The 25,335-nt window shown below is 48.8% G+C and overlaps 1 protein-coding gene across 3 annotated transcripts in view; it reads left to right on the top strand.

Moving 5' to 3' along the window:
• The window catches only part of CABLES1 (Cdk5 and Abl enzyme substrate 1), a 108,354-nt gene that overhangs the window by 68,400 nt on the left and 14,619 nt on the right, over positions 1 to 25,335 (top strand). For 2 of the 3 annotated variants that reach the window (XM_057526399.1, XM_007197639.2), the window contains 3 exons: positions 16,270 to 16,366; positions 18,104 to 18,260; positions 19,371 to 19,474. In XM_057526399.1, coding sequence (XP_057382382.1) covers positions 16,270 to 16,366; positions 18,104 to 18,260; positions 19,371 to 19,474 — 358 coding nt within the window. The remainder of the gene's footprint in view (positions 1 to 16,269; positions 16,367 to 18,103; positions 18,261 to 19,370; positions 19,475 to 25,335) is intronic. The other variant, XM_057526400.1, reaches the window with a different exon arrangement.

The raw sequence follows: 25,335 nt of genomic DNA, 5'->3' as shown, positions 1-25,335 counted from the left end.
TTAATTTTCTGTAATAAAACACATAATCGGGTCCTGCATAATACCTAACAGAGGAAAGAGCATGCCTATTTCTGCAACATATCCTCCTTAAGTTCTCACATAAGAAACTCTGAACAGAATTCAAAATATTGTAAATTAGAGGCAGGGTTAAGAAGCATTCTGCTTATGTATCAAATAGATAAACAACAAAGACCTACTGTATAGCACAGGGAACTATGTTCAACGTCTTGTAATAACCTATAATAGAAAAGAATCGGGAAAAGAATATATATATATATAAAACTGAATCATTTTGCTGTATACCTGAAGCTAACACAGCATTGTAAATGAACTATGCTTCAATTTTTAAAATGTAAAAAAAAAAAGCATTCTGCTTTTTAAATTTTTTTGATGAGCAGACATCCTATTTATGAATGTCTGCCGCATCATAATTATGATTTTTTCAAACTAATTATTGGGAAACAGCCGTGTTCAAATAATAAAAAATATTTATCCTAGTAAATTATACACATATATATTTTAAAGTACGATAGTCTGTGTGCATAGTAACTAATGCCTTTTCCACTGTGGAAAATTCCTTTGCTTTTATGCTGAAGTTCTCTCTGTGGCCAGGACATGAGCCTTAGAATTTCAGGGCTGGAAAGGGCTCTAGAGATGACATGGTATGGCCTCCGTGCATCATAACTCAGGCCCCTGGGGCTGCGGGGGGATGAGACTCACTCACACCGCCAGCAAACCCAGCAGCGCCAGAGCCCAGGACTCCGGCCACCCCAGCCTGCTGACATTGTGGTTTCCAGCTCCCGTGTTTCCGTTGTCCTTACACACGCATGTGGACTAGGCCGCATGTGCCGGATTATTCCAGACAAGCACAAACCCCCCGCTGAAGGGGACAATGTACAGTTCCAACTTCACTGTAAAAAAGTTTTAAAAACAGGAAACTCAAGAGTTCATCCACTGTGTACTTGAACCTCCCTTACATGGAAAGCATCTATCAGGATGGCCTTATCTCTTTCCGGTTTTGTTTTCTGGCTTCTTGTGCTGTGCTGGAGCTTCCCAAGTCCTGCCCTCATATCTTGGTTCACCCTCCCCCCCGACCCCGACCCCAAAGCTTTGTTCTTGGCTTTAAACTGAACCGAATACTTATTTTGGCTCCCAACATCAGGTGACCAAAGCGGACAGGACAGTGTTAGGAGAGGTTTTATCATCCATCCATTCATTCTTGCATTCATGCATTTGGTCATTTCTTCTGCCCCTAGTGAGTGTGAGGCCCTGCTGGAGGCTGGGAGGGTGCAGGGGTGAGTAAGACCTGTTCTCCAGGAGCTTATTATTGAACAAGGAAGCCAGACATGTGAACGGCCAGACCAAGACAACTGGGGAGCCCCAAAGAGGCGCTAGAGAGCGCTTTGCCCCCAAATCTTGATCAACATCCACATTTACAGTAAATCTACAATCTTCAGTAAAAGCCAGATGTTTGCTCTGTAAAGTCTCTTCAGCCCCGCCTACCCCTCCAAGTACATTGCCATCCCTGCCTGCCTTCCACGTAGACATTCAGGTGCTAACACTGCACAGCAGACTTCATTCATTCACCGCACGAAGTCTGTTGAACCTACTGTGTTCTAGGCACTATCCAGGGATACAGTGGTGAACAAGAAAATGCCTCTTTTCCCATAGAGCTCACCGTCTAATGGTAGGAGACAGAAACAAGTGGGTAAACAAACTAGCCGTCAAGCCAAAGAGCAAACAGTCGAGTCCTACGCAATGTGCAGCTGGAGCACAGAGGGAAGAGTTGAGTGAATTCGGACAGAGGGATCGAAGAGTGCTCCCCACAGAAGGGGGCGCTTCAGCTAGATTGCAAGTATGAGGTGTCAGAGAGGTGGAGAAGGATATTCCAGCCTCAGCATTGACTTCCAAGGATGTTCGAGGACACTCTGGCTCATGAACTTCCGGGCAGGGTCTCCATAATGCCTGACCTGTTGAGAGAATTCCATAAAGCGCCATCCCAGCTGGAGTCCCATTGCTGAGGACACTGCAGGGTTCAGGCCTGTGTAGTGAGGGGAGGGGGAGGGAGTGGGGACAGAAAGAAGGGAGCTGTGCTGAGAGGCCTGGTCCTGGGATGTCACTGTCACAGACCCACCACCCAGCCTTCCCTGGGGTCTCGGTTCCCTCACTGTCCAATGGTGAGGTTTGACTACACTCTCCAAAGATCCTGCCAGCTCAGAATGCTTGCCTCTGTGTTCGCATCCTCGTCCGCTTTGCTAATGTGGAAGCTGTAAGTCTGGCTGAACAAGGAGTTTATGAATGAAACATACTGTTCACGTTGCCCATCCACCAGCCATCAGCTGCTTTTAGACCTCACATCTGAATAATTATTCTCTGTGCAGTTTTTTAAATGTACAGATCTAGTGACGTTCTGCAGTCTTATTTGGTACATTCTATTCTGGTACGGGCTAAAAGGACAGATACTAAAGCAACCCAGAGTTGAGAACAATGTGAAATGTTTGGAGTCATTTTGCATGCTACCAGATTTATACAAAGCTGACAATAGGCTTATTCACAAAGCGATTTCCAGAGCTTCTGCTTGAAGCAGACCCCTCTGATTGCTTACCAACTACAGCAGTCTCCAAACTGTTCTTCCCTGCCTTGATTTACAGATACAGCTATCGGAGGAAAGAGCGTATTTCCTTAGGATTAACTGATTGTGTAGTCAAATATTGCGTGAACATGACAAATGCAGGTAATAACGTAAGCTGAAAGGTAAATAATGCTTCCAGTGTTCCTGGCACTGTTCTGAGAGCTTTATAAACATTTGCTCATTTAATTTCCACAACAACCTCAGAAGGCGGATTCTCCAGTTATCATTTTACAGGTGCAGAGTCTGGGGCAGAGAGAAGCACGGCTGCAGCAGCAGAGAGGGAGGAGGTGGGGCAGGCAGGCTGGCTGCGGGCGCTGCTTTGGGGCCAGCTGACCCCCCGGAGGCCATCCCGAAAGCGCTAATGCCCAGTGGATTCCCTGCAGCATCACTGCTTTGGGGCTGGGCTTGCTGGCTCAGGACCAGTGACACGCGGGCTTCACTGGCTGACAGATGAGCACTGGGTGACGCGGAGCTCTGTCATGTGCCGCGGGAGGGCCACCTCCTGGGGACCCGGTGGCCATGGTGCTGGGTGGTGGCTTTGGAGGGTGCCCATTTACACTGCAGCCTGGGCTCCTCCAAGGGCAAACCCCAGGCATCTCTGGGTGGCGTCTTGGATGGAAAGTCATCTGCGTGATTCTCCCACATGGGTATTTGTCAACTGTAGAACAGGAAGGCATAGGGCAGGGCGCAGGGCAGCGGGGGTAGGCACGTTCTCCAGGTGTCGACACCGAGCAGACACCCGGGCCGAGTGTGGGTGTCACTGGCTCGCGACCTTGATGGGCTGCTGGCTCACGTCTCCCCAAACCTTCCCAGCCACGCCCAGGTCACCCCACAGGCACCACCAGGAAGCAGTTCCGGGACAGGTAAGGGTCTTCTACTGTCTTCATACTATGCATAGAAAAGGCTTCTCTTTGAGAAACTGTGCCAAACAGTTACATTAGAGGATTATTATTCGCAGCACCAGATATGTCTTCACTTTACAAAAGGCTTGGTGACAGGGCTTTTGATGATTAAGAGCTTTGTTTCCTTCTTAATAAGCTTTCTTATTTTATTTCTTAAAATAGCGTTGGATCTACAGACTTTGCTCATGCACAACACTTCAGGAAGTCTTCCATTAGATGAAATAAGATGCTTTTAATCACTATCCTTTGTCCCCGCTCTTTCGCTTTAGGATTTCAGAGTCGTGCCTGTTGCCTGAACCCACAGGGGCGGTGATGGGCATGGAGGGGCAGAGTGCAGGGTCGGGTACACTCAGACAGCAGGATCCTCGCTGACGGTTGGGGTGGGAGGGAGCGGAGTTAGGATAGTTCACAGAATGTCCAGGAATGACAGAGAAACCAGTATGGAGACCCAGGAACAACCCAGTGGGAGGCCGTGCAGCCAGGACAAACATGCAGCCCAGTCCGGGGCTCCTCCTGTGGAAATGCTGCTGTTGATGCCTCCACCCGATGCCCGACAGACGCCCTGATCTCCCCGTGTGTTACTCACTTCTGCCTCCCGGCTTCACTGAGTGCTCCCATGCCAGAACCTAGGTCACCCGCGGGGGTATGGGAAATGCAGTTTTCAGCCTTCCTGGGACTTGTGAGCCAGCCTTGGCCTCTGCCACCGTGACTCCCTGCAGAATCCACCTGCCCCCGAACTGGACCTGGGGAGGCCACCAAGGGAGTCCAACCCCCAACCCAGCATCAGCCCTGGGAGGGAGCCCTCCGGGAGGCAAGGATCCATAGGAAGGGTCCTCAGAGGGTCCCCTCCCTCCCCGCACCATGCCTCCCTGAAAGGAGACACGTTCTAATCAGACTCCATGGATAACTAAACCCCAGGACTCTGAGCTCAGCCGCAAGCAGCACCACCAACCTGCGGCCCTCCAGCCGGGACCAAACCCGGCCCTCTCCTCCAGGCCGCTTGCTCAGGCACCCCTCCCCAGGTCCTACCGCCCCCGCTCCCAGGCCCCGCAGGAGTCCACTCATGTTCTGTGGGGCCTTTGCTTAGGCCTGTCGTAGCGCTCACACATGTATTTAACCTCTTTGTAGCTTGTCCTCACCCCCCTGAGGGCGTGACTCTATCTTAGTCCAACAGCCGTCTCCACAGTGCTCAGTGCACAGTACTCCTTCCTGTTAAGCTTGTTGAACGAATGAGGAGAAGTGGTGTTTCTGAGGACTGTCCCCAGGCTATTAAAAGTGGCTAGTTTTATGAAGATACATCACTGCCCCCAGCAAATGATGGCCACGCCCTCTGCGTCAGCAGGAGCAAAGGCTGTTTCTCAGGAGCCCTCAGCCTGGTACCTCGTCCCTGCGGCATCTCCGTAGAAGTGGTGCTGGACAGTCAGAAGGAAGGCCCTGGATGGTGCTAACAAGGGTGCTCTGACATGGACCTCAGGGCCCTGCTTCCCTGCGAGTAACTGTCACACCCTCAGTGAAAGCTGCTAAGCCCGGTGACGACAACAGAGGGCTTCCAGCTGCACCCGCGTGCAGGTGCTGAGCCCCATCAAGGTCCCCCAGCCCGACCTGCCTCGCCAGGTGTCTCTCCCACGTCTGCCTCACAGCCTGGACGGCACCACTAGTCGGGCACACGGTGCTCCTTCAGAGTCACTCACAGATGCTGCACCCTGCACGTTAAACCCCAGAGCGCCGAGGCCTTTTGCTGAGGTCACGCCTGGCTTCTACAGTCTCTGCCAACCTCGGAGTTCCCTGGCTTTCAGCGGCTGGCTTACCCGGCCCTCAGCCAACTCAGGTTGCCAGAACGTCTCGGAACCGGCATCATGTGATCACAGTGTAAGTAACAGCCCCATTGTGAGCAGAACGACACGTGATTTTCCTTTCACGTTTCCTGCTTTCGCTTATGGCAAGGGACACACTTTGGATTGAATCTAGCGTAGCGTTAGAGGGCCGTTTTCCCAGGTCAGTGCTGGGGGGAGGGGGGACATTCATCCCGTCACTGGAGCCCCTCTCCATGTCTGGGGGGGGGTGAACCGAAGCCTCTGCCTTGGTCCTTCTCACCACCACCCACGCGCACGCACGTGCACAACCTGGTCCTTACTGCCCTGCCCTTTCTGTGGCCCAGTGTGGCCATCTGTGCTCAGGTGCATGTGTTGGGAAGATGCCGGGATTTACCGGCACGCTTAGATTGAAGACGGGCTACAGGCTGTGCTCACTCCTGTCAAATAAACAGCACTTGAGCCCACAGTCCCACGAATCATTACCAGGGATGGATTGCCTTTCAAAACAGCAGACCTACTGGCTGAGCTGGATGAGCAGAAGCTACTTCCGAGGGCGTGGAAGTCCTTGCTGGATGTAAGGGCATCGCAACTTCTTCTCGGGGTGTCTCCCAGCTAATTCATTAAAGGACATGTGGCATGGACCATTTGCCAGCTAACGCCCGTTCGTGTGAGCTCATTGACAAGGGAGCACTCTTCAGATCTGAAGATAGACTTTTAGAGCTAGAAGGAACTCGGAGACTGTCTAGTCCTGTGGTTTGCAGACTTTTTCTTTTTTCCCTGAAAAAAACCATTCTTCTAACACAGGTTTACACAGAACACCAGTAAATAAAACCCCTAACATCAGAGTTATTCCGGAAAAGTGGGAGTGGGGACGAGAAGCCCACTCATGTCCACTCTGTCCCTCATGGCCCCATCAGTGAAACCACAGCCCTTATCCATCCCTGAAGCCAGGAGCCATCGGCATGGGAGAGAACTGGCTCGGACAGGATCCTTGGTCCCAGCAAATTAACTAACCTTTCTGGTCCCAGGCTTACTCACCTATAAAATCGGCTATAATGTCAACCTCAGAGTTCTGAGAACATTAACTGGAAAATTAGGTATGAACACTCAGAGAACCCGGCCAGCCTGTTAGTAGATACTCATTAAATGTTAACTTTGGTAACACAGAGCTACTTGAGCAGTCTTTCTAGATGTGCCCCAACATGGCAAATCTCAATCCTGTTCATGGTGAGGTAACCAGTGAGAGTTTCTACAAACAAAAGGGATTCATCTGCAGCTCTGCTTTTTTACTTGGTCTTTACGTTGTTTTCCTCAGTGGTACATGCTTATTTTTTAAAAATCTGGAAAGTACATAAAAATAAAAGGAAGGCTAAAAATTACTGAGGCTCACCTGAAAGGCGTCATTAACATTTTGGTCTATTTCCTTCCAGTCTTTTTTTTTCCCCCTAGTGCATGGGCTTATAGGGAATATGACAAGATGATTGTTTTGTTTTGATCCTTCTTGCTAGTGCTAAGAGGCCCTGCCAAATCCCACCTTTCAAAACAAGCTATTAGAAGCTGGTTGCTGAGAAGAGGAACAGATGTTGCCTGCCTTTTTCACTATAACTGAAACATCAAACCCTCCATAGCTGTAAACACTCTTCTCAGATTAAGCTTGTAAATTATGCCATTTTCTGGGAAGAGTCCCAGCCTTAAACCAGCTCCTCTTCTCTCAACCAGTTGCCAAGGCCTGTCTGAGTCTCGTTGCCTTTTATCCACATTAGTCATTGCCTTCTCTTTTCTAGCGTGGATTTGTGGTTTGGCTTGGCGACCCTCCACTTATGAAATGGATTGCAAGCAAGATGCTCGACTTTCCTAAGTAGGCAAACCCCTCTTGATCAACAGGTCATCCACACCTCTAAGACCACTGCCCCTTCTCCTGCTCCTCAGCCCTCACCCCATCTTCTGGGCTGCTATGCCATCACCATGGGACCAGGAGTGGAAAATCTGGGAGCTGTAAAGGAATCTATGAGTTCAGAAGTAGAGAGAGCGAGAGGAAATTGTGAAAAAACAGGAACAGCTTGGAAGGAAGGATCCCGAGAAGGAAAAGGAGGCTCAGAGAGGGAGGTGGAAATAAGGCAAACTTGACCTCTTTTAAAATGTTATGGGGCTTCCCTGGTGACGCAGTGGTTGAGAATCTGCCTGCCGATGCAGGGGACACGGGTTCGAGCCCTGGTCTGGGAAGATCCCACATGCCGCGGAGCAGCTGGGCCCGTGAGCCACAACTACTGAACCTGCACATCTGGAGGCTGTGCTCCACAACGAGAGGCTGCGATAATGAGAGGCCCGCGCACCGCGATGAAGAGTGGGCCCCGCTTGCCGCAACTAGAGAAAGCCCTCGCACAGAAACGAAGACCCAACACAGCCAAAAATAAAAAAAAAATAAAAAAAAATGTTATGGAGGGTCAGCCCCCAAACCGGGAAACCACAAGACAAACCCAACTTTCTCTTATTTCTTCGCCCTCTTACCCCCTCTGACCTGCTGCTCCTGCAACCACAGCTCTTGCTGGTACTCTTGGGCTGGTTCAGTTACATTGCAGGCCAAAAGGGCGTTGTGTGGGCTAATGGCCATTTATAACATCGTGTCAGTGGGAAGTGCATTCTGAGTTCCAGAGGGCCGACTCATAAGCTTTGGGATAACAACCCACTGCTGAGGGAGAGATGCAGGCATTGTATTGAGGACCAGCCCCAGGACTGTGCATAAGGGGAGTGACGTGGGTGCCCACATGCTCTTATTTCCTGAAACATATGGACATCAGTAGGCATTTCTGTATGTACGGATGCAAACAAAAGGAATTAGGAATGAACCCAGTTAACCTGTGATTCGGGGCTATGTAAAATAACCAAGCTAGTGATTTCAGCAAAAAAACAGTTTCTGAGACGTGCGTGGGTACAGACCCATTCAGATAACCACACCTGATTGAAAGTCACTGGGTTAGTTTTATTATAAATGCATCAGAGACCGTGTGATGAAGAAAATGGCGTCCCAGTGGAGCACAAGGTATCTCAGGGGGCGTGTTTTAAAATAGCAGCTTCCACATGGTGTTTATGTCCTTAGCTTTCTGGCATTGGGGCATTTCAGATGAGGTCATCCTCTTGGGTCCATTTCCTGAGTTGATCATTTTGTGACACAGAGAACAGCTTCTTCTATTTTTAGAGAGGGCCTCTAAGCCTAAATGCTGCCTGCCTGGCTCCCAGCCCATCCCCCCCCCCCTTCCTCCCCACCCATTTTCCCCAAAAACATCTCTTTTCGTTGTGGAAAATTGCACATTCACAAATTGTGTTTCTTTCCTCACACCAAGCATATTTCCACCCAGAGACAGATTCAGGAATGAGCTCATGGATGAATCATGCTATTACCCCGCTGTTTATAGGAGCTGCCTTTAGACAAAGATTTTGGTGTAAGCTGTATTACGGTCCCTTCATGGTCTGCCAGTTACCGAAGGGGGGTAGAGGGGTGGTTTATCAATGAAGTGCTGAGTGTGAGAGGGGCTGGACTTCTGGACTGAAAGCTGCTTGGATTTCACTTTTTCCTGTCATTCCTGGGCCTTGTTCCATCGACTGAACTGTGATATTATAATGCTCTGCTCTGATACAAGGAAGCAGATCGAATCCAAGATGGCAGCTGTACGGTATCTGAAAAAGCGACAATTAGGACCACTTAGACTATGATAAATGCTGTGTGGTTGAGTTCCAGTGGATGTATGATCTCTTAATTAAAATGAGCTCACAAGTGGTATTTTCTTTCCTAATCCAGCTTTCAAGCTTTGCTTTCTTTACAGCAAATCTCTCATTTTTTTCTTTTTTAGGACCCAGAAATCCTGTTAATATTTAACTGGCTTTTTTTTTTTTTTTGAATTTTTGAATTTTATTTTATTTATTTTTTTATACAGCAGGTTCTCATTAGTTATCTATTTTATACATATTAGTGTATATGTGTCAATCCCAATTAACTGGCTTTTACATTATTTACACATCAAAGTGCTCAACCTATTGTGGTTCTTTAAAGAGTAAGTGCCCGGTTTAGCTCCGGACTGGCATTCCAAGGTCTTGACTTTGGGGCTCCATGAGAGCAATGATTAGAGACAGAAGCCAGGCCATCCCCGCCTTAGAAGCAGAAAGCCCTGGAAACTAGTTAATTGATCACACACACACTTGTTCCATCTACTTCCCAGGTGTTAAGTATTTAAATCTCTTTTTTTTTCTTTTTTAAGTAAGAGGAATTTTGGTTCATTGCTCCCTAAGGAAAGGGCCTTAGCTTGAATTTCTTGTTATCTCATAGGGAATCTTATTTGATCAGTTCCATGCATTATGGCTCGGTGAGATTTAAAAAAAGGAAACGAAAGATCATTTTGCCTATTACACAAGATGAAATCAGGAGTTGGCCATTGTGTGATGAATAGCGACCTGGGTAACCCCCTTTGGGCACCAGGATATCTAGACTGGCCATCTGCTTGGACCGGATGACTTCACAACTGTGAAATCATGTACATTCACTTTATGCCGTGGGAGCCAAAACTAAGAGGTCCAGGGGGTTTCCAGCCATGAAGCTACAGGCTTTCAGGAGAGCTGCAGTAAATGACTTCCAGTGCTGTCCTGTGAAGGATGGGTTTACACCCCCAAAAAGAACCGACCTACATTTCTGCTCCTTGCTTAAGGGTACAACTGCTGATTGGCTGTGTCCCCAAATGCATTTTCATTTTCTGTTTTAATCTCCCCCCAGTCTTCTGAGAGCCCCTCCCCCATCCCCCCTTGAACCGCTGCCATCCACTCCCCAACCCATCGGCCACATGTTGTAAAAAAAATCTTTGAGCTGAGTTTTCAAAGCATGTTTGTTGCCTACAGCCTCTGCAAAAGTTAACAGACTTGAATAGAATGAGAAATGAGCTCTTGTACCTAAATAAGTCGGAGCCGTAGCATCACCCAGGCCTGTGGAAGAGAAGGAATCAGGCCTTTGCATTGTCCAGTTTCCTAACTAGTGGTCTGTTAGTGCATCTGCCCAAATGAGATTTTCTCCTATGATCTGACTGACCATGTTTGTCTCTGAGTGCAAGCTACAGCATTTAAACCTTAATGCATACAGTTTTGGACAATATCCACATCTGGTGTTTGAACTTGCCTTCATTCCATTTTCAGAAGGAGGTAGAACGTAAATAAATTAATATTTGAACTCTAGAGGTATCTGGGAAAAGATGATCTTCTTGGCTTTTCAAAGAAATAGAAAAGTCCAACTTCAGTTTGCTTTTAATTACTTTCAGCTGCAGTTCTGTTATCCAGCTCAACCTCTTGGTACTGGAGGGTTAATGCTGGCATTTGAGCCAAAGAGATATTTCTATTTTCATACACCATTTTAATGAGAATTCAAAAGGATCATCTTAGAAAACATCAAGATTTTATCACTACTCCTCTGGAACTTCTGCTTAATTCTTTTTTCACTGGCAACTCTCTTTGGGTGAACCAGCAACACCATTCAGGATTCCCTTCTGTGGTTGACTTCATCCCTTGGCTCCCAAAACAGTGGGGCATCAAGGACCACAGGTCTTTTGCTTGCTTTACACTTACATGTAAGTCCTGAGCAGTTACTTTGTCTGTAAATTAGGTGTCACGACGTGAAGTTACAGTTTATGTAAGTCACACAGACGACAGCAATTTCATATGGTTCTCATTTATGTAGTCATCCTTCAGTATCCACGGGGAGTTGGTTCCAGGACCCCTGGTGGAACCAGAATCCACAGATGCTCCAGTCCCTTATATAAAATGGCATAGTATTTGTATATAACCTACACACATCCTCTTGCATACCTTGAATCATCTCTAGGTTACTTAGACTACCTAATACAATGTAAATGCTATGTCAATAGTTGCCAGCATAGGGCAAATTCAAGTTTTGCTTTTTGGAACTTTCTGGAATTTTTTTCCAAATGTTTTTGATCCAAGGTTGGTTGACTCCATGGATGCAGAACCTGCGGATACGGAGGGCCAACTGTATACGTTTCAGCAACTCTTATGAGAGCACTTAGCTAAGGCACCTTGAGAAGTTTGTCAGTCTCTTTTGAAAGAAGTATTTTTTAATATCCTAAGCGTCTCAATATATACAATTCAAGAGCTGTTAAAAGAGACCGACATTATGGAACTAGATTTGATGTGTTTCATTTTCCGAGCACACGTAGCTGTGTAAGTGGATGTGTGTACGTGGGCACTCTTAATTCAATGCCGCCAAAACGGCAGCCCCGAAGTTAGTAACAACCTCTTCCTGAATCTGAGGCAGAAAAAATGGAAAAGTGTGCCCTCAACTGCCACCACAAAGCAGTCCATTTTCTAGAGCAGTTATATTTATAACCAGGTCAGTGAAGTTTCTGAAATGTGAGTGTAGCCAATCCAGGTGCACCGGCTTTGGTGTACAAGAAATGTAGCATTTTTTATTTTTAGTTTACGTAATATAAACTCCCTTCTACAAGGCTGGAGGGAAATTCAGACTTAATTATCACTGGGCACCCCCTTCTCCCCTCCAGGATGCACAAAGGACCTGGAATGCTGTGAACTTGGGGAGCACCGTTGCTCACTGTTCATTGGTGTGCTCTGGCTCTGTCCACAGGGTCCTGCTTCTGTCCCCCCGCCCACTCTGGGTCTCTCCTGTGAGCTGGGGCCTGGGATGGAGACACCCCCAGAGGCAATGGGCAGAAAGTGGCCAGGCCACTGCAAAAAGGCTGACTTAGTAGTCCAGTACAGTAGCCACATGTGGCTATTTAAATTTTAACTAAAATTACCCCCAAATTAACAATTCAGTTTCTCAGTCAACTGGGCACACTGCAAGTGCTCCGTTGCCACATGTGGCTCGTGGATGCCCTGCAGGACGGCTCAGATGGTGGAGGTTCCCTCACTGGGGGAGTTTCTGTTGGATTGTAATGAGCAGTGTGTGTTTTCTCAGTAGCCGGTGAGGGTGGATGCACTATCCTCCTGGCTTATTTTCTTTTTTTTTTTTTTAAGGATTTTCTTATTTATTTATTTATTTATTTATTTATTTATTTTTGGCTGTGTTGGGTCTTCGGTTCGTACGAGGGCTTTCTCCAGTTGCGGCAAGCGGGGGCCACTCTTCATCGCGGTGCGGGGACCGCTCTTCATCGCGGTGCGCGGGCCTCTCTCTATCGCGGCCCCTCCCGTCGCGGGGCACAGGCTCCAGACGCGCAGGCTCAGCAATTGTGGCTCACGGGCCCAGCCGCTCCGCGGCATGTGGGATCTTCCCAGACCAGGGCTCGAACCCGTGTCCCCTGCATTGGCAGGCAGATTCTCAACCACTGCGCCACCAGGGAAGCCCCCTGGCTTATTTTCTTTCTCAGCATGCCGTAGTTATTTAGAAAGTAGAAAGATACAAGTGAAGCGCCAGCGGGAAGGGGGGCTGCGATAAGCAGAAGGGCGCAGTAATTCTCAAAGGATGGGTGCCCGCGGTCGGGGGTAGTGGAGTTTTGCCCGTCACGCTTTCTCTTCCGTGTGGTCCAAAGTGTCCAGGAGGTGCTTGGACAGTCCAAGAATCCCTGTTCCTTTAAATGGGACTTGGGGTTTATCTCATGGAGAGGATTCTTGCATTTCATGTGTGCACAAAAAGTATAACTTTTGTTATGGCTCCATTTGCCACGGGGGAGGAGTGAAGAAGAAGAGTGTGGAGTGAAGGTGGCTGGTTTGGTTCTGCGAAGTGGGATGTGTGCATCCAGTATCGAGGGGCCAGCTGGCGACGGCAAAGGCAAAGCTGCCCCAGGGAAGCAGTGAGCCTGGGAGCAAATTGAGACAGATGCAAAGGGGCACGATGGAAAAACACCCACCTTCTGTGCGGTCTTTATGAACCAGCAAAGAGTCAGACTAGCTCCGTTCAGTAAGCACTTCTTTAAGCATCTTCACACATCAGACACCAAGTAGACAGGATACAGACATGGATTGAGACTCTGTACCTGCCTGTAGGCAGCTCTCCATCCAGCAGCGCTCTTTTTTTTTAATTTGTATTTTGTATTGGAGCATAGTTGTCTAACAATATTGTAGTAGTTTCAGGTGTACAGCAAGGTGATTCAGTTATACATATACATGTATCTATTCTTTTTCAACAGGAGCACTCTTAATAGGGGACTATTTTAATACTCCTTATTTCTTTTGGTCTTCTCATCCCATAAAGATATTCCCTGCTTTTGTATTAGTTTCAGTCCTAAATAACGTTCTCCATCTGGGTGAAGTGGAAACAAGGAGACAGTTCTTTGGGAGCTGGGAATTTGAGGCACGTGCTTGCTGGGTTAGGCTTTGGAAAAGCAGTAAGTCCGCAGAAGCACGCCGTGGGTCCTTTAACAAAAGGCCAGGCTCTGCTTCTTTGTACCAGCTCAGCCCCTGGTCTTCCACCATTGGTCCTCTCCATCCTTTCCCACCACTGCTATTTTTGCCTCCATGTCTTGTTCGGGTTCTTGCTCTGAAGGCATTTCCCTTTGTTAGTTGCCCTGGTGCAGTCATCGTCTCCATCCTTAATTGCTTGAGGAAGTCTTTTTGAGAGCTGCCCCGATGGCTCATGTAGGAGGTGAGTCAGCTGGGCTCGTGGTCTCTGGGTACCTGAGGTCCTGAGGTTCTGGCGGCCTTGCTGAGCCCTGCTCTGCTCCAGCCCACCTGGTCCTTCCAGTTTTGGATTTGAGGCCAATAACTGGAAAACAGGTGTCTCTGTTGGCATGGCATGTTCATAAAGTGACGTGACTCACATCAGCCTGGACCTCAGAGCCCTCGGTGGGTGTGGCCCCAGCAGAGGAGGCCCCTGCGGGAGAACTCAGACACATCCCGAGAGCACTTCTGTTGCTCAGAACATTTTAGGGGCTCTCGAGGGGGTGATTTGCACCTCCTAACGAAGTATTTGCAATTCTGCGGGTTACTGTGCTGTTCTGTGTTGTCCTTAAGGGGTGAGTTTGATGTTCGGAAGTACCTGAAGTCATTTACAGTGAAATCTGGTCAATTGGGGTGGGGGGACACTGATTCAAGTAGTAAGTGTTCAAGGTTTTAAAAAATATTATAAATACACACCCAAACACACACACATACACATGCACTGTATATATACATATAAAGTTTGAAGACTGGGATGGGTTGGTTGTTTTTTGTTGTTGTTGTTGTTTTGTGCATGACGTTAGTGTTGATTCCAAAAGGGGCTCCAGAGAAATCCTGAGCTTGACATGACCTTGGCCTCCCAAGGAGACTACCTTAGAAAATATCGTACTTACTAGGTGCAGGTCTTGGGTGTTTCTTACGGAAACTGTCATTAATCAGATAGGATTAGGGAGTCAGTTCATGCGTGGGACGCCCGTAGACAAGGATGACTGCTCAACAAAGTGAGAGAATACTTTTTCTTTTTCCTCCTTAGAAGGTGGGAGGGGGCGGCCTCTTGTCTCTTCCCCACCTCTCACCCGGCTCCCTTTCTCTCTTTCCATGATTCCTTCACCTTTGGCCTGGAGAGTCTTGCCTTTACATTTTGTTTATTCTTGCTGAGGTTGTAGGAGACACCCCTGAATGGGGTGCCTCCCTCCAGGCCACATGGCAGGATACTGCCAGCCTGGGGCAGCTTTGACTGATAAGCACTGTGTAGTAGAGCCAAGCTGGAAGAGAGAGCTTCCAAACGTAGCTGCAATTTGGAATCACCTGGGGAGCGTTGGAAACTCCTGCCACCTGCGTCCAGCTGAATCAGAATGAATGTCTGGGGATGGAAGCCAGACACAGTACAGGCGTACCTCGTTTTGTTGTGCTTCACAGATACAGCGTTTTTTTTTTTTTTTTTCCACAAATTGAAGGTTTGTGTCAACCTTGCATTGTCAGATGATGGTGAGCATTTTTTAGTAATATTTTTATATTAAAGTATGTACATTGTTTTTTAGACATAATGCTATTTCACACTTAATGGACTACAGCATAATGTAAACATAACTTTTATAAGCACTGGGAGACCAAAAAAATTCATGTGACTCGCTTTATTGCAATATTTGCATTATTGGGGTGATCTGGAACTGAACCCGCAGTGTCTCTGAGCCTGTAGTTTGTCAAAGATCCCAGGTGATTCGAATATGCAGCGAAAGTCTGAGAACTGCTGTAAGGAGGGGGATTGTCCATGAACATGTGAGCAGTTACCCCTGAGCAGAGGCACAGCCAGACCGAGGCCACGTGCTGCACAAGATACAGCGTTAGTTGCAAAACCGGTCTCTACAGCCCACTATTAGGGTGACCTTGGTGAGCTGTTTCCCTGCTCTGGGTTCTTTTTTCTCATCTGTAAAGTAGGATAATAATTGCAATGCCTGTCTGATAGGATGATTTTAAAGAATGAAATGGAGGATGTGTGGAAGTCTTTGTAAATTGTGAAGTGCTCTATAAATGCTTGCTGTTAACACTGGAGATTATTCTTTTATAGAAAGATAATCATTGTCTAAGTGGCCTGGCAAGGTAGCTGGGGTGGCTCTTGTGGCATTAATTCCTTCGTTACTAGTACTAAAGCTGAGAACTGTTTAGGGTAAGAATTTCTTTCTCCCATCTAATAAGGGGGTGGCAGGGAGAGCTGGTCTCCCCCTGGCTTCCAGTTAGCCGACCAGCTAAGAGCCAATGGCCTTGCCGAGCGGGAAGGGACATCGGTAATCCATTGGCTTCTGAGCCTGACTCTCGTCTTCAGGCTCTCTGTTCAATTGGATTTCGTTTATTTCAAAGTGGGTAGAACTACCTACCCACAGAGTGTCGCTGAGAAGGAGGGACAAAGAGAGGGTCTCATCCGGCAGGGCTCTCTGTCATTTTTGCGAGTGTGACTGTCGTGTCCCGTCAGGAGACATCTCCGTGGCTCCTTTGGGTGCAAACAGAACCGTTTTTATTCTCGGCTTGTCCCCCCCAGGGATTTGAAATTGGACGGAGGGAGACAGTCAGCAGGAGCCGTGAGCCTGAAAGAGATCATTGGCCTGGAAGGCGTGGAGCTGGGCGCTGATGGGAAGGTAAGGCTGCCTGGCTTCCAGGCCACCAGCTTGTTCAACGGACACCACGAGGGTCAGGAAGCAGAGGCTGTGTGATGGACCACGAGCTGCGCTCGTGCTGGGTAACCTGATGTGGGACATGATTCTGGGTGCGTGACACCAGGCTGTCCCCGATCCCGGGTGTGCACATGGGTTAAAGAGCAGCACAGCTATTTCGCCACTAATGCTGATCCTGACCAGTTCAGTCACCCGCTCTTATCCTCAGGGGATATGTTCCAAGACCCCCCGTGGATGCCTAAAACCTTGGGTGGTACAGAACCCTATGTATACCATATTTTCCCCTATACGTGCGTACCAATAATAAAGTTTACTTTATAAATGAGGCACAGTAAGAGAATATCCGAATTGCCAGCATCACTACTTTTGTGCTTTGGGGCCACTATCAAGTAAAATAAGGGTCACTTGAACACAAGCCCTGTGATACCATGATAGTCAATCTGATAACCGAGATGGCTACTCAGTGACTAAGGGATGGGATCAGCTGGACAGAGGGATGATTCACATCCCGGGCAGGACGGTGCTAGATTTCATCATACTACTCTGAATGGCGCACAATTTAAAGCTTATGAATTGTCTATATCTGGAATTTTCCATTTAATAGTTTTGGACCATGAGTAACTGAAATTGTGGGTAAGGGGAGACTACTTTCACACACACACACACACACACACACACACACATATATGCGTGCACGCACACAGGTGCATGTTCCAGGATGGAGTGGCGGGTGGTTTGAACATGCATTAACTGGTGGTGATGGCAGGCAGCAATCCCACTACTAGACAGTGTTTTTTGCTACCCATGGTCCTGAGAGGCTAAGAGTCCCTCGGCCTGAGAGAGTGACCACCGAGCAGGGGGCTGTCACATCCCACTTTCATCCACAATTCACTGAGCTGCTAGGTTGAAGTCTGAGGAGGGAAGGTTGAAATATGAACTTGACCTTTTTGTGCCAGATCCAGGCGGTCTTTGTAAACACTCCCAAAGCCTGTTTATGGAGACGACGCAAGGGTGTCTTTGGGGAAGTCGTCCAGTGTAGTTTGCTTGTAGGTAAAGCTGCTGGGGCAGCAAACGACCTACCCGTCACCCCTCCCGCAGAACAGCTGGTCACCCCTGCGCCCAAATGACATCGGCCTTGAGCTCATGTGTCGGGGTGTATGAGCCGTGTTTCTCCAAGTGGGTGAAAAGAAAAACACGTGTTGCCTCTTCATTCCTGAAGGTTGAGTGTTCACAGAGGAAGGAGGGAGGATGAAGTGAGATGAGCGTCATAGACACAGCATCTGCCAGGGGAACATGGGAGGGCACTGTCCCTTATCCGAGACTCTTGGGACCTGATATTCTAGAATTCTGCACTTGGTGGATTAGAAAAAGTACCACGATGTATGCCTCTTATGTTAGACAACATCCTAGCAGCTTCTGTGATAGTACATTGTTATCAGACACACTAATATCTCTGCCCCATAACATGAATATTCACGCCAAGTGGGATAAATTAAAACTACAGATGGCCTCTAGTCAGTCCAGTTTAGGTTTTGGCACAAACGAGTGCCAAAACACATTTCATTTTTCGGATCTTGGATTTTAGAATTGCAGCGATGAGAACATGGACGTGAACTTGGCGTGGCAACGCTGCTTGGTCAGAACGCAAACCTAACACTGCCCGGGGTTAATCACTGGCCCGTTTTTGTCTTCACCTTTTAGACTGTTTCTTATACCCAGTTTCTGTTACCCACGAATGCCTTTGGAGCGCGGAGAAACACCTTAGACTCCATGTCCTCCTTCTCCCAGCTCCGTACCCTGAGCCACCGCAGCCTCTCCATCGGCCGGGCGAGCAGCGCCCAGGGGAGCCTTGACACAGGTAAGCTGGGGCCTGGCTGGTCTGGGTGGCTTGCAGCCGGAGGTGCCTTGGTGGACGGTGTGGATTGGGTCTCCCTGTGCACATTGGGAGACAGGTGCCCTGGAGCGTGAGCTCATCCCGCAGGTGACGGGACTTTTGGGCAACCGGATTTCAGGCCAGGCAGGCTCACAACCCTGCCGAGGGGCGAGCTCTTTAATGAGAGGCCTCAGTCACCAGCCCCTGAGCTCCCACGAGGAGACACGCCCAGGCCGCCTTGCAGAGATGGCTAGACTCCCCGGCTTCTCTCCACCGCTCAGCTCCTCATCTCTCCAGATACCTGGTTCTTGCCTCCATTCTCCTAGTGCTCAGGTTTGGCCTTTCTTCAAATAACTGGGCCATAAACGTACCATCAGGTGTGAGAACTTCCTTTGTGATTCTCACAGTGGGTGAGCTTACTCGGCTGCTGACGGGAGACTTGGATGCTTCCAGCTGGGCCCGTACAAGCCTTTGTGAGAATCCACACAGGCAGAAAAATGCTTTATGAGGCAGGATTATTTCCACTGTCAGAGGAATTCCAGGTGAACACGAAGCTCCTCAGGCCTCTCCAGGTGCTGAGTTCAGAAGCACTGTGCTGATGTTCGGCCACCCCTGGTCACTGACTGCTGTTTGCACTGGTGGCTGCTCTGGTTTGCATTCATTCAGACCGCATAGCCTGCCCGGAACCACTCACACCAAACGTGCTTCTCACGTGCAATAACTTGAGGCTCATTTGAGCTGCACATTTAGAAAATGAGCCTTTTCCGTGCCACGTTTTGTCATCTGTGAGTGTTCACGGCATCTTTCATGCTCGTGAGGTTCTGTGCTCTCCCGGGTCAGGGAGATTAATACATAATCTTTTTAAATGGAAAAAATGGCAGAGAGTGTTAAGTGTTTGGTGAACCCCTGTGCCGGGGCGTACACTTCACGAGCGTGCAGAGATGCCTACTGACGGTCAGAGCGAGCAATGTGACTCTGAGCTCAGTGACCTGAAGCCACCCTGTCTTCAGTCTAACTTTGTGCCAGGCATTCACCCGGCTACTTCTGCTTCAGGAGGTCCCGGGCCCTAGTTATCATTTTGCGTGTGATCCTCAGGTAGCGACCCGGGAGAGTTTATGGACTATGACCCGAATCTCCTGGATGACCCCCAGTGGCCTTGCGGCAAGCACAAACGAGTTCTGATCTTTCCTTCGTACATGGTGAGTGGCGGCGGAGGGGTGGCAGGGGAGCTGACCCCCTCAGCCTCCTCGGAGAACTTGGAGGTGCCACGCTCATCCTAACGGACAGTGGCTCTTCCTGGGGTTGGGGGCTTGTTCAAACACTGCTCTGCCTGGTTCTTCTCGAGGACCTCCCCCACCCCCCGCCGAGTGTGGGTCACTCAGGGAAGGACCAGCATCACATCCAGGATTCTGCCGGCCACCTGGCCCAGGTACACCACCACTTCAGAGGGCTTGAGAAGGCTGGATTGCCGGCAGCCGTGAAAGCTGCCAGCTCAGCGTGCAGCTTCACCTCTGAGGGTGTCCATGGACCCCACTAGGTAGGAGATCACCAATCATGCCCCATCACTGGCAGCGCTGAGTTCAAGTTCAGCTGTTTGGAGTTCCTCGGTGACCGTAGGCCTCCGCACACACTCTGAGCAAACATTTGGCACTGGGTTCTGGATGACAGAATCATCTCCTGGGAAAGTGAAAGTAGGACAATGTGGGTGTTAAATGCAAAACGTTTCCTTGCTGTTTTTATTTCACAGGCTCTTCCTCTTTTTCCCTTTGTGTAATTTGGTTTCTGCTTTTGGCAGACCACCGTTTCCCACCGCTCTGGCCGCTGTTTCTCCAGACACCAGTGGGGCCTGACAGGGTCCTGTGTACTTTCACTGGGCAGACTTGTCCTGACTTGGATGTGGGCAGAGCCTGGGCTGCTGTGGGGTTGCGGGAGCCGGGCTTTTAGAGAAACCCACCGCGCCAGGCCTGCCACGCACACCATCAGGTAGAGAGCACCGACCCAGGATGTCCCCACCGCCCCCCTGCCAGGCCTGGAGGGGCGAGAGCAGCTGAAAATGTCCTACTCTGGTTCCCTTGCTCCTCCCCTGCCGGCTGATGTCAGAAGCCCTGGCCCCAGGAGTGAGCAGAGGGTCCTTTTTCTGTTCTAGGCTCCTGTGTTTGCAAAGACCAGAGTGGGACCCCACCCCATGCACTCACTCTAAGCTTAGTGTTCTCAGCAGTGGGACACCCCCCCACCCCAACCCCCCAGCTTCTCTTCTCACTGAGCATCTGGCAAGTAGCTGACGTCAGAGAAACACCAGGCAGAACTCAGGCCCTCGCTGTTCACTTTCAACGTATATCCTCTTGTAATTTGGCAGATAGCTCAGAGATCATTCTAAAATGCCACACTGAGGGACTTCCTGGTGGTCCAGTGGTTCAGAATCTGCCTTCCAATGCAGGGGACGCGGGTTCGATCCCTGGTCTGGGAACGAAGATCCCACATGCCGCGGGGCACCTAAGCCCGCGCTCCAGCAACTAATGAGCCCGTGTACCACAACTACAGAGCCCACGTGCTCTGGAGCCCGTGCACCACAATTAGAGAGAAGCCTGCGTGCTGAAACGAAAGATCCTGCATGCCACAACTAATACCCGACACAGCCAAAAATAAAATAAATAAATAAATATTTTAGGGGCTTCCCTGGTGGCGCAGTGGTTAAGAGTCCGCCTGCCAATGCAGGGGACACGGGTTCGAGCCCTGGTCCGGGAGGATCCCACATGCGGCGGAGCAACTAAGCCCGTGTGCCACAACTACTGAGCCTGCGCTCTAGAGCCCATGAGCCACAACTACTGAATCCCGCGCACCTAGAGCCCGTGCTCCGCAACAAGAGACGCCACCGCAATGAGAAGCCAGTGCACCGCAACGAAGAGTAGCCCCCGCTCGCCGCAACTAGAGAAAGCCCGCATGCAGCAACGGAGACCCAACGCAGCCAAAAATAAATAAATTAAATAAATAAACAAAATATCATTAAAAAATAATAATAATAAATAAACATTTTAAAACATAAAATAAAATGCCACATTGAATCAGAATGAATTGCCAAAGGCATTTTGTTTTAAATTGCCCCGTCTCCTCTCTCTCCTATCCTTATTCTCCAACTCCTAACACAGAAAGCAAAACCAGAGCCATGTAGAGTTATTTTTTTTCTACCTATGACCTGTTAGTTTATTTACTTCTTTCTAAAAATGAGGGCTTATCCGTATCAGCTGGCACATAATAAATGTCAAATAAATGACCAGAATCCTTACCCTGATGTCGTGGAGGGAGCAACTGAAAGTTCGTGACTTGTGTAACAGTAAGGGTTCTTCATGTTGTTCACTGCTTTATTTATTAAAGTTCACTTTATTAAGTAATTTGGGCAGGAAACTGTGGCTCAGGGAGTCTGAGTGAGGCTGTCAGAGTTGACAGACAGGAAGTGAGGGGCTGAGGCTAGAACCCTGGGCTTAGTACTCTTCCTACTGCGCCTCTGAATCCACGTCCCTCAGCAGCCAGTGGCAGAACCCCCGACCTCAGGGTAAAACGTGAAGATGATTCTCTGGGCCAACAGTTTAACAGATTTCTAGGTAACCAAGAGAATAAGAAGGTGCACTGTTTCTGATTGGCGTTGGGGTTTGGAGGGGCGCTCTTCTGTAGTCATGTTACGTCTGGTGATAACATTGACCTCTCCTTTTATAGGCCTGGTGTCTGGCCAGTGTGGCTCTGGTTGTTTTGGTTTTTTTTCTTTAAATGATTTAATTGTGAGCTCCGAGGTTCTGGGCTGTAGTCTACATGTGCACACCTGTGCAGACAGATCATTCCCCCGCTCCACCAGACAGTGTGCTAGATGACCTGCCAAGTCAGTGTGTATGTCCTACCCTCCTCGTTTTATGATCCCAAGTGGGTCATTTTTCAGTTCATTACATTGAATCTGTAGCCTGTGCTTCCTGTAACCGTCCATTTTTTAGAGAATGAAATTGCTCATGAACTGCATTTGCCTGGTCAGCTTCATAAGACCTACATCTCCTTCTGCTGTGGCCACAGATGTTGGTACTTTGATAAACGTGGGCCATCCACTTTTCAGCACTGACGTGCATGTCATAGTCACAAACTGCCTCAGACTGGCTTCCAGGAGACTTCCTCTCTAGAAGCAGACGTGGCTTCACATGCATTTTGGCATTGAACTTGCAGGAGCAAGGGTAGGGGGTTTGGCTTTGGTTTGCTTGCTTTATTTTGTGTGTTGGGTAACAGGTATAGAATTTGTCCATCTAACCAATATTGACTGAGGCCCTACTATGTGCCAGGCCAGGTGCTTCCTTACACAGTGGAGGACAAACCAGCCACCGACCCCATTCTTCTCAACCTTAGAATGAGTGGAGAAGTCAGACAGCGAGTAGTACACAAGTCACTGTAGTGAGGAGGGTAAGGAAGGAATCGTCTTAGAAAAGTGGTGAGGAATGACAGGGAGGGTTAGGGGTTGGAGGTGGGCCTCAAGGAAGGCTCCCCTGAAGACATGCAAAAGTGAACGCTGAGGGGAGAGAGGCCTGCCAGGCCTTGGGGGGGTGGCCCCATGTGCAAGAGCCTGAAGTGTGCAAGAGGTTGACCGTGTGTAAAATGGATATTTTTAACAGTAAGTCACTGCCCTTTATACACACACACACACACGCACACGGAAGTCAACAGAATGATGATCCTGACAAATTTTCTGTGCTCACTTGACCCCATGCTCAGGGAGCTGCACTTGTCAATAGGCGCCGCTACCAAGGTGGACAGAGGGAGCTACAGGGTTATCTAGTCCAGGTTGTTAAAGGCCCTCTTCGAGGGTCTGGGGCACATCTTGGCCTGTAGGTGGGTAGGAAGAGCTGACACAGCTTGGAGCGTTCCTGCTGCGGGGTGAACCCTCATGGTTGGCAGGGCTCCCCCTGCAGGCGGACTCAGCCCTGTGAGCAGCGTGTGCAGCCCCGCTCCTCCCTCCCCCTCCCCGGCTCCCTGCTGTGGAAGCTGGGGAAGGGAACCAGCAAGTCCCTCACAGGCTGACTGAGCAGCGCCACACACCTCCCTAAATAGCAGCCTCCACGGCCTCTGGGGTCCTGCTGCCATATGCCTGTCCCCGCGAGGCCCCCAGGGCAGTTTAAGTTCGGCCAGCCAAGCAGAGGCCCAGATCTGAGAACTGGGGGCTGTTGTCCTGGGTTTTGGGGTATCCTATACCTGTGGAATTTCAGGGTCTGAGGTGTTGGCGTGGCCTCTACAGAATCAAGCAAGCTTTACAGTGATGAGCTATAATAGTCCTTCTACCCCATCAAATCCTGCAGCAGCCTTTTTTTTTTTTTAAGATTTTTTTGATGTGGACCAATTTTTTTTTTAAGTCTTTATTGAATTTGTTACAATATTACTTCTGCTTTATATTTTGGTTTTATGGCCGGGAGGCATGTGAGATCTTAGCTCCCCGACCAGGGATCGAACCCGCACCCCCTGCATTGGAAGGCGAAGTCTTAACCACTGGACCACCAGGCAAGTCCTGCCATTTTTTTCTCTTTTCATATTAAGGTATAACTTACAGCTAATCAAACGTACCAATTTTTTTTTTTAAATTAATTTATTTATTTATGGCTGTGTTGGGTCTTCGTTTCCGCGCGAGGGCTTTCTCTAGTTGTGGCAAGCGGGGACCACTCTTCATCGCGGTGTGCGGGCCTCTCATTATCGCGGCCTCTCATGTTGCGGAGCACAGGCTCCAGACGCGCAGGCTCAGTAGTTGTGGCTCACGGACCCAGTCGCTCCGCGACATGTGGGATCTTCCCAGACCAGGGCTCGAACCCGTGTCCCCTGCATTGGCAGGCAGATTCTCAACCACTGCGCCACCAGGGAAGCCCCAAACGTACCAATTTTAAGTGTATAGTTCCATGAATTTTGTATCCTCCACTCTGACCAAAATGTAGGACACCTCTATCCCCTTAGAAAGCTCCCTCCTTTCCATCGTGTTCTGCTTCATACCCCCTCCCAGCAAAGGCAACTGCTGTTCTGACTTTTGTCACCAAAGATTGGTTTTGCCTCTACTGGAACTTCATATGAACGGAATTGTGTACTGTGTTTTTTCTAATCCATCTTCATTCACACAACTTAACATCTGTAAGATTCACTCATGTTGCATGTGTCAGTAGTTTTTTGTTTTTTTTTTTAATTGCTGAGTAGGATTCCATTGTATGGATATACCATCATTTATCTACCCGTTCTCCTATTGATGGACATTTGCGTTGTTTCCAACTTAGGAATATTATGAATATTGCTGCTATGAACATTCACATACAAGTCTTTTTGTGGATATACATTTTCATTTCTCTTGGGTAAATACCTAGGAGCAGGCTTTCTGAGTCAGTGGAGGTGGTGTTTACCAGTCAGGGTGTAGTTGAAGGTATATTTTCGTTCATGTTTGTTCTCAGTAGAAGATTAAAAGGCCAGTCATTGCTACTGCTGGGACGAGCCTTAAAGTGGGAGGGTTCCAGAGCTGAACATTCCCCGAGGCTCAGAAAGAAGGCTGTTATTTACAGAGTTTAAGTGGAACCCTTTGAAACTGACCTTGCATTTGTAGTTACAGTTGTATATTTTAACTTTGATCCAAGCAAGTCACTCCCAGTATTAGCCATTGTGAAAGGGCAAAGGAGAGGTTTGAACGGAAAAAAAAAAAAAAAAAAAAAATTCCTGGTGCAGATGTGGAAATCGAATTGCAGCTGCCCCCGTGGTTTTGGCCTTATGGTTTCTAGAAGGTGACCACGAAACATGAAAGTATGTCGAGCCTCTTGGCTACATGCAGGTTCTTGTAGGGCCTGAGCTTCATATGGTTTCTCAATGCAGAGAGGGGGGCCAGAGGCCTCCCACTAGAACCGGTGCTTCCTGCCCTGTGCCTCCTGGCCTATAATTAAAAGTTTCACTAGAGAGCGGTTATTTATCATTAGAACCTGGCAGCTGAAGTCGGTAGTGGTTTTTCCTCCCCTTATGGGTGTGGAGAGCAATCAAGAGGAGAAAATAAAGAGAACTGACTGAGATAATGCCA

This window comes from Balaenoptera acutorostrata, chromosome 13 (assembly GCF_949987535.1).
Source record: "Balaenoptera acutorostrata chromosome 13, mBalAcu1.1, whole genome shotgun sequence".
NCBI lineage: Eukaryota > Metazoa > Chordata > Mammalia > Artiodactyla > Balaenopteridae > Balaenoptera > Balaenoptera acutorostrata.
The sequence above is the reverse complement of the archived record's forward strand: the minus strand, read 5'-3'. Positions and strand labels throughout refer to the sequence as shown.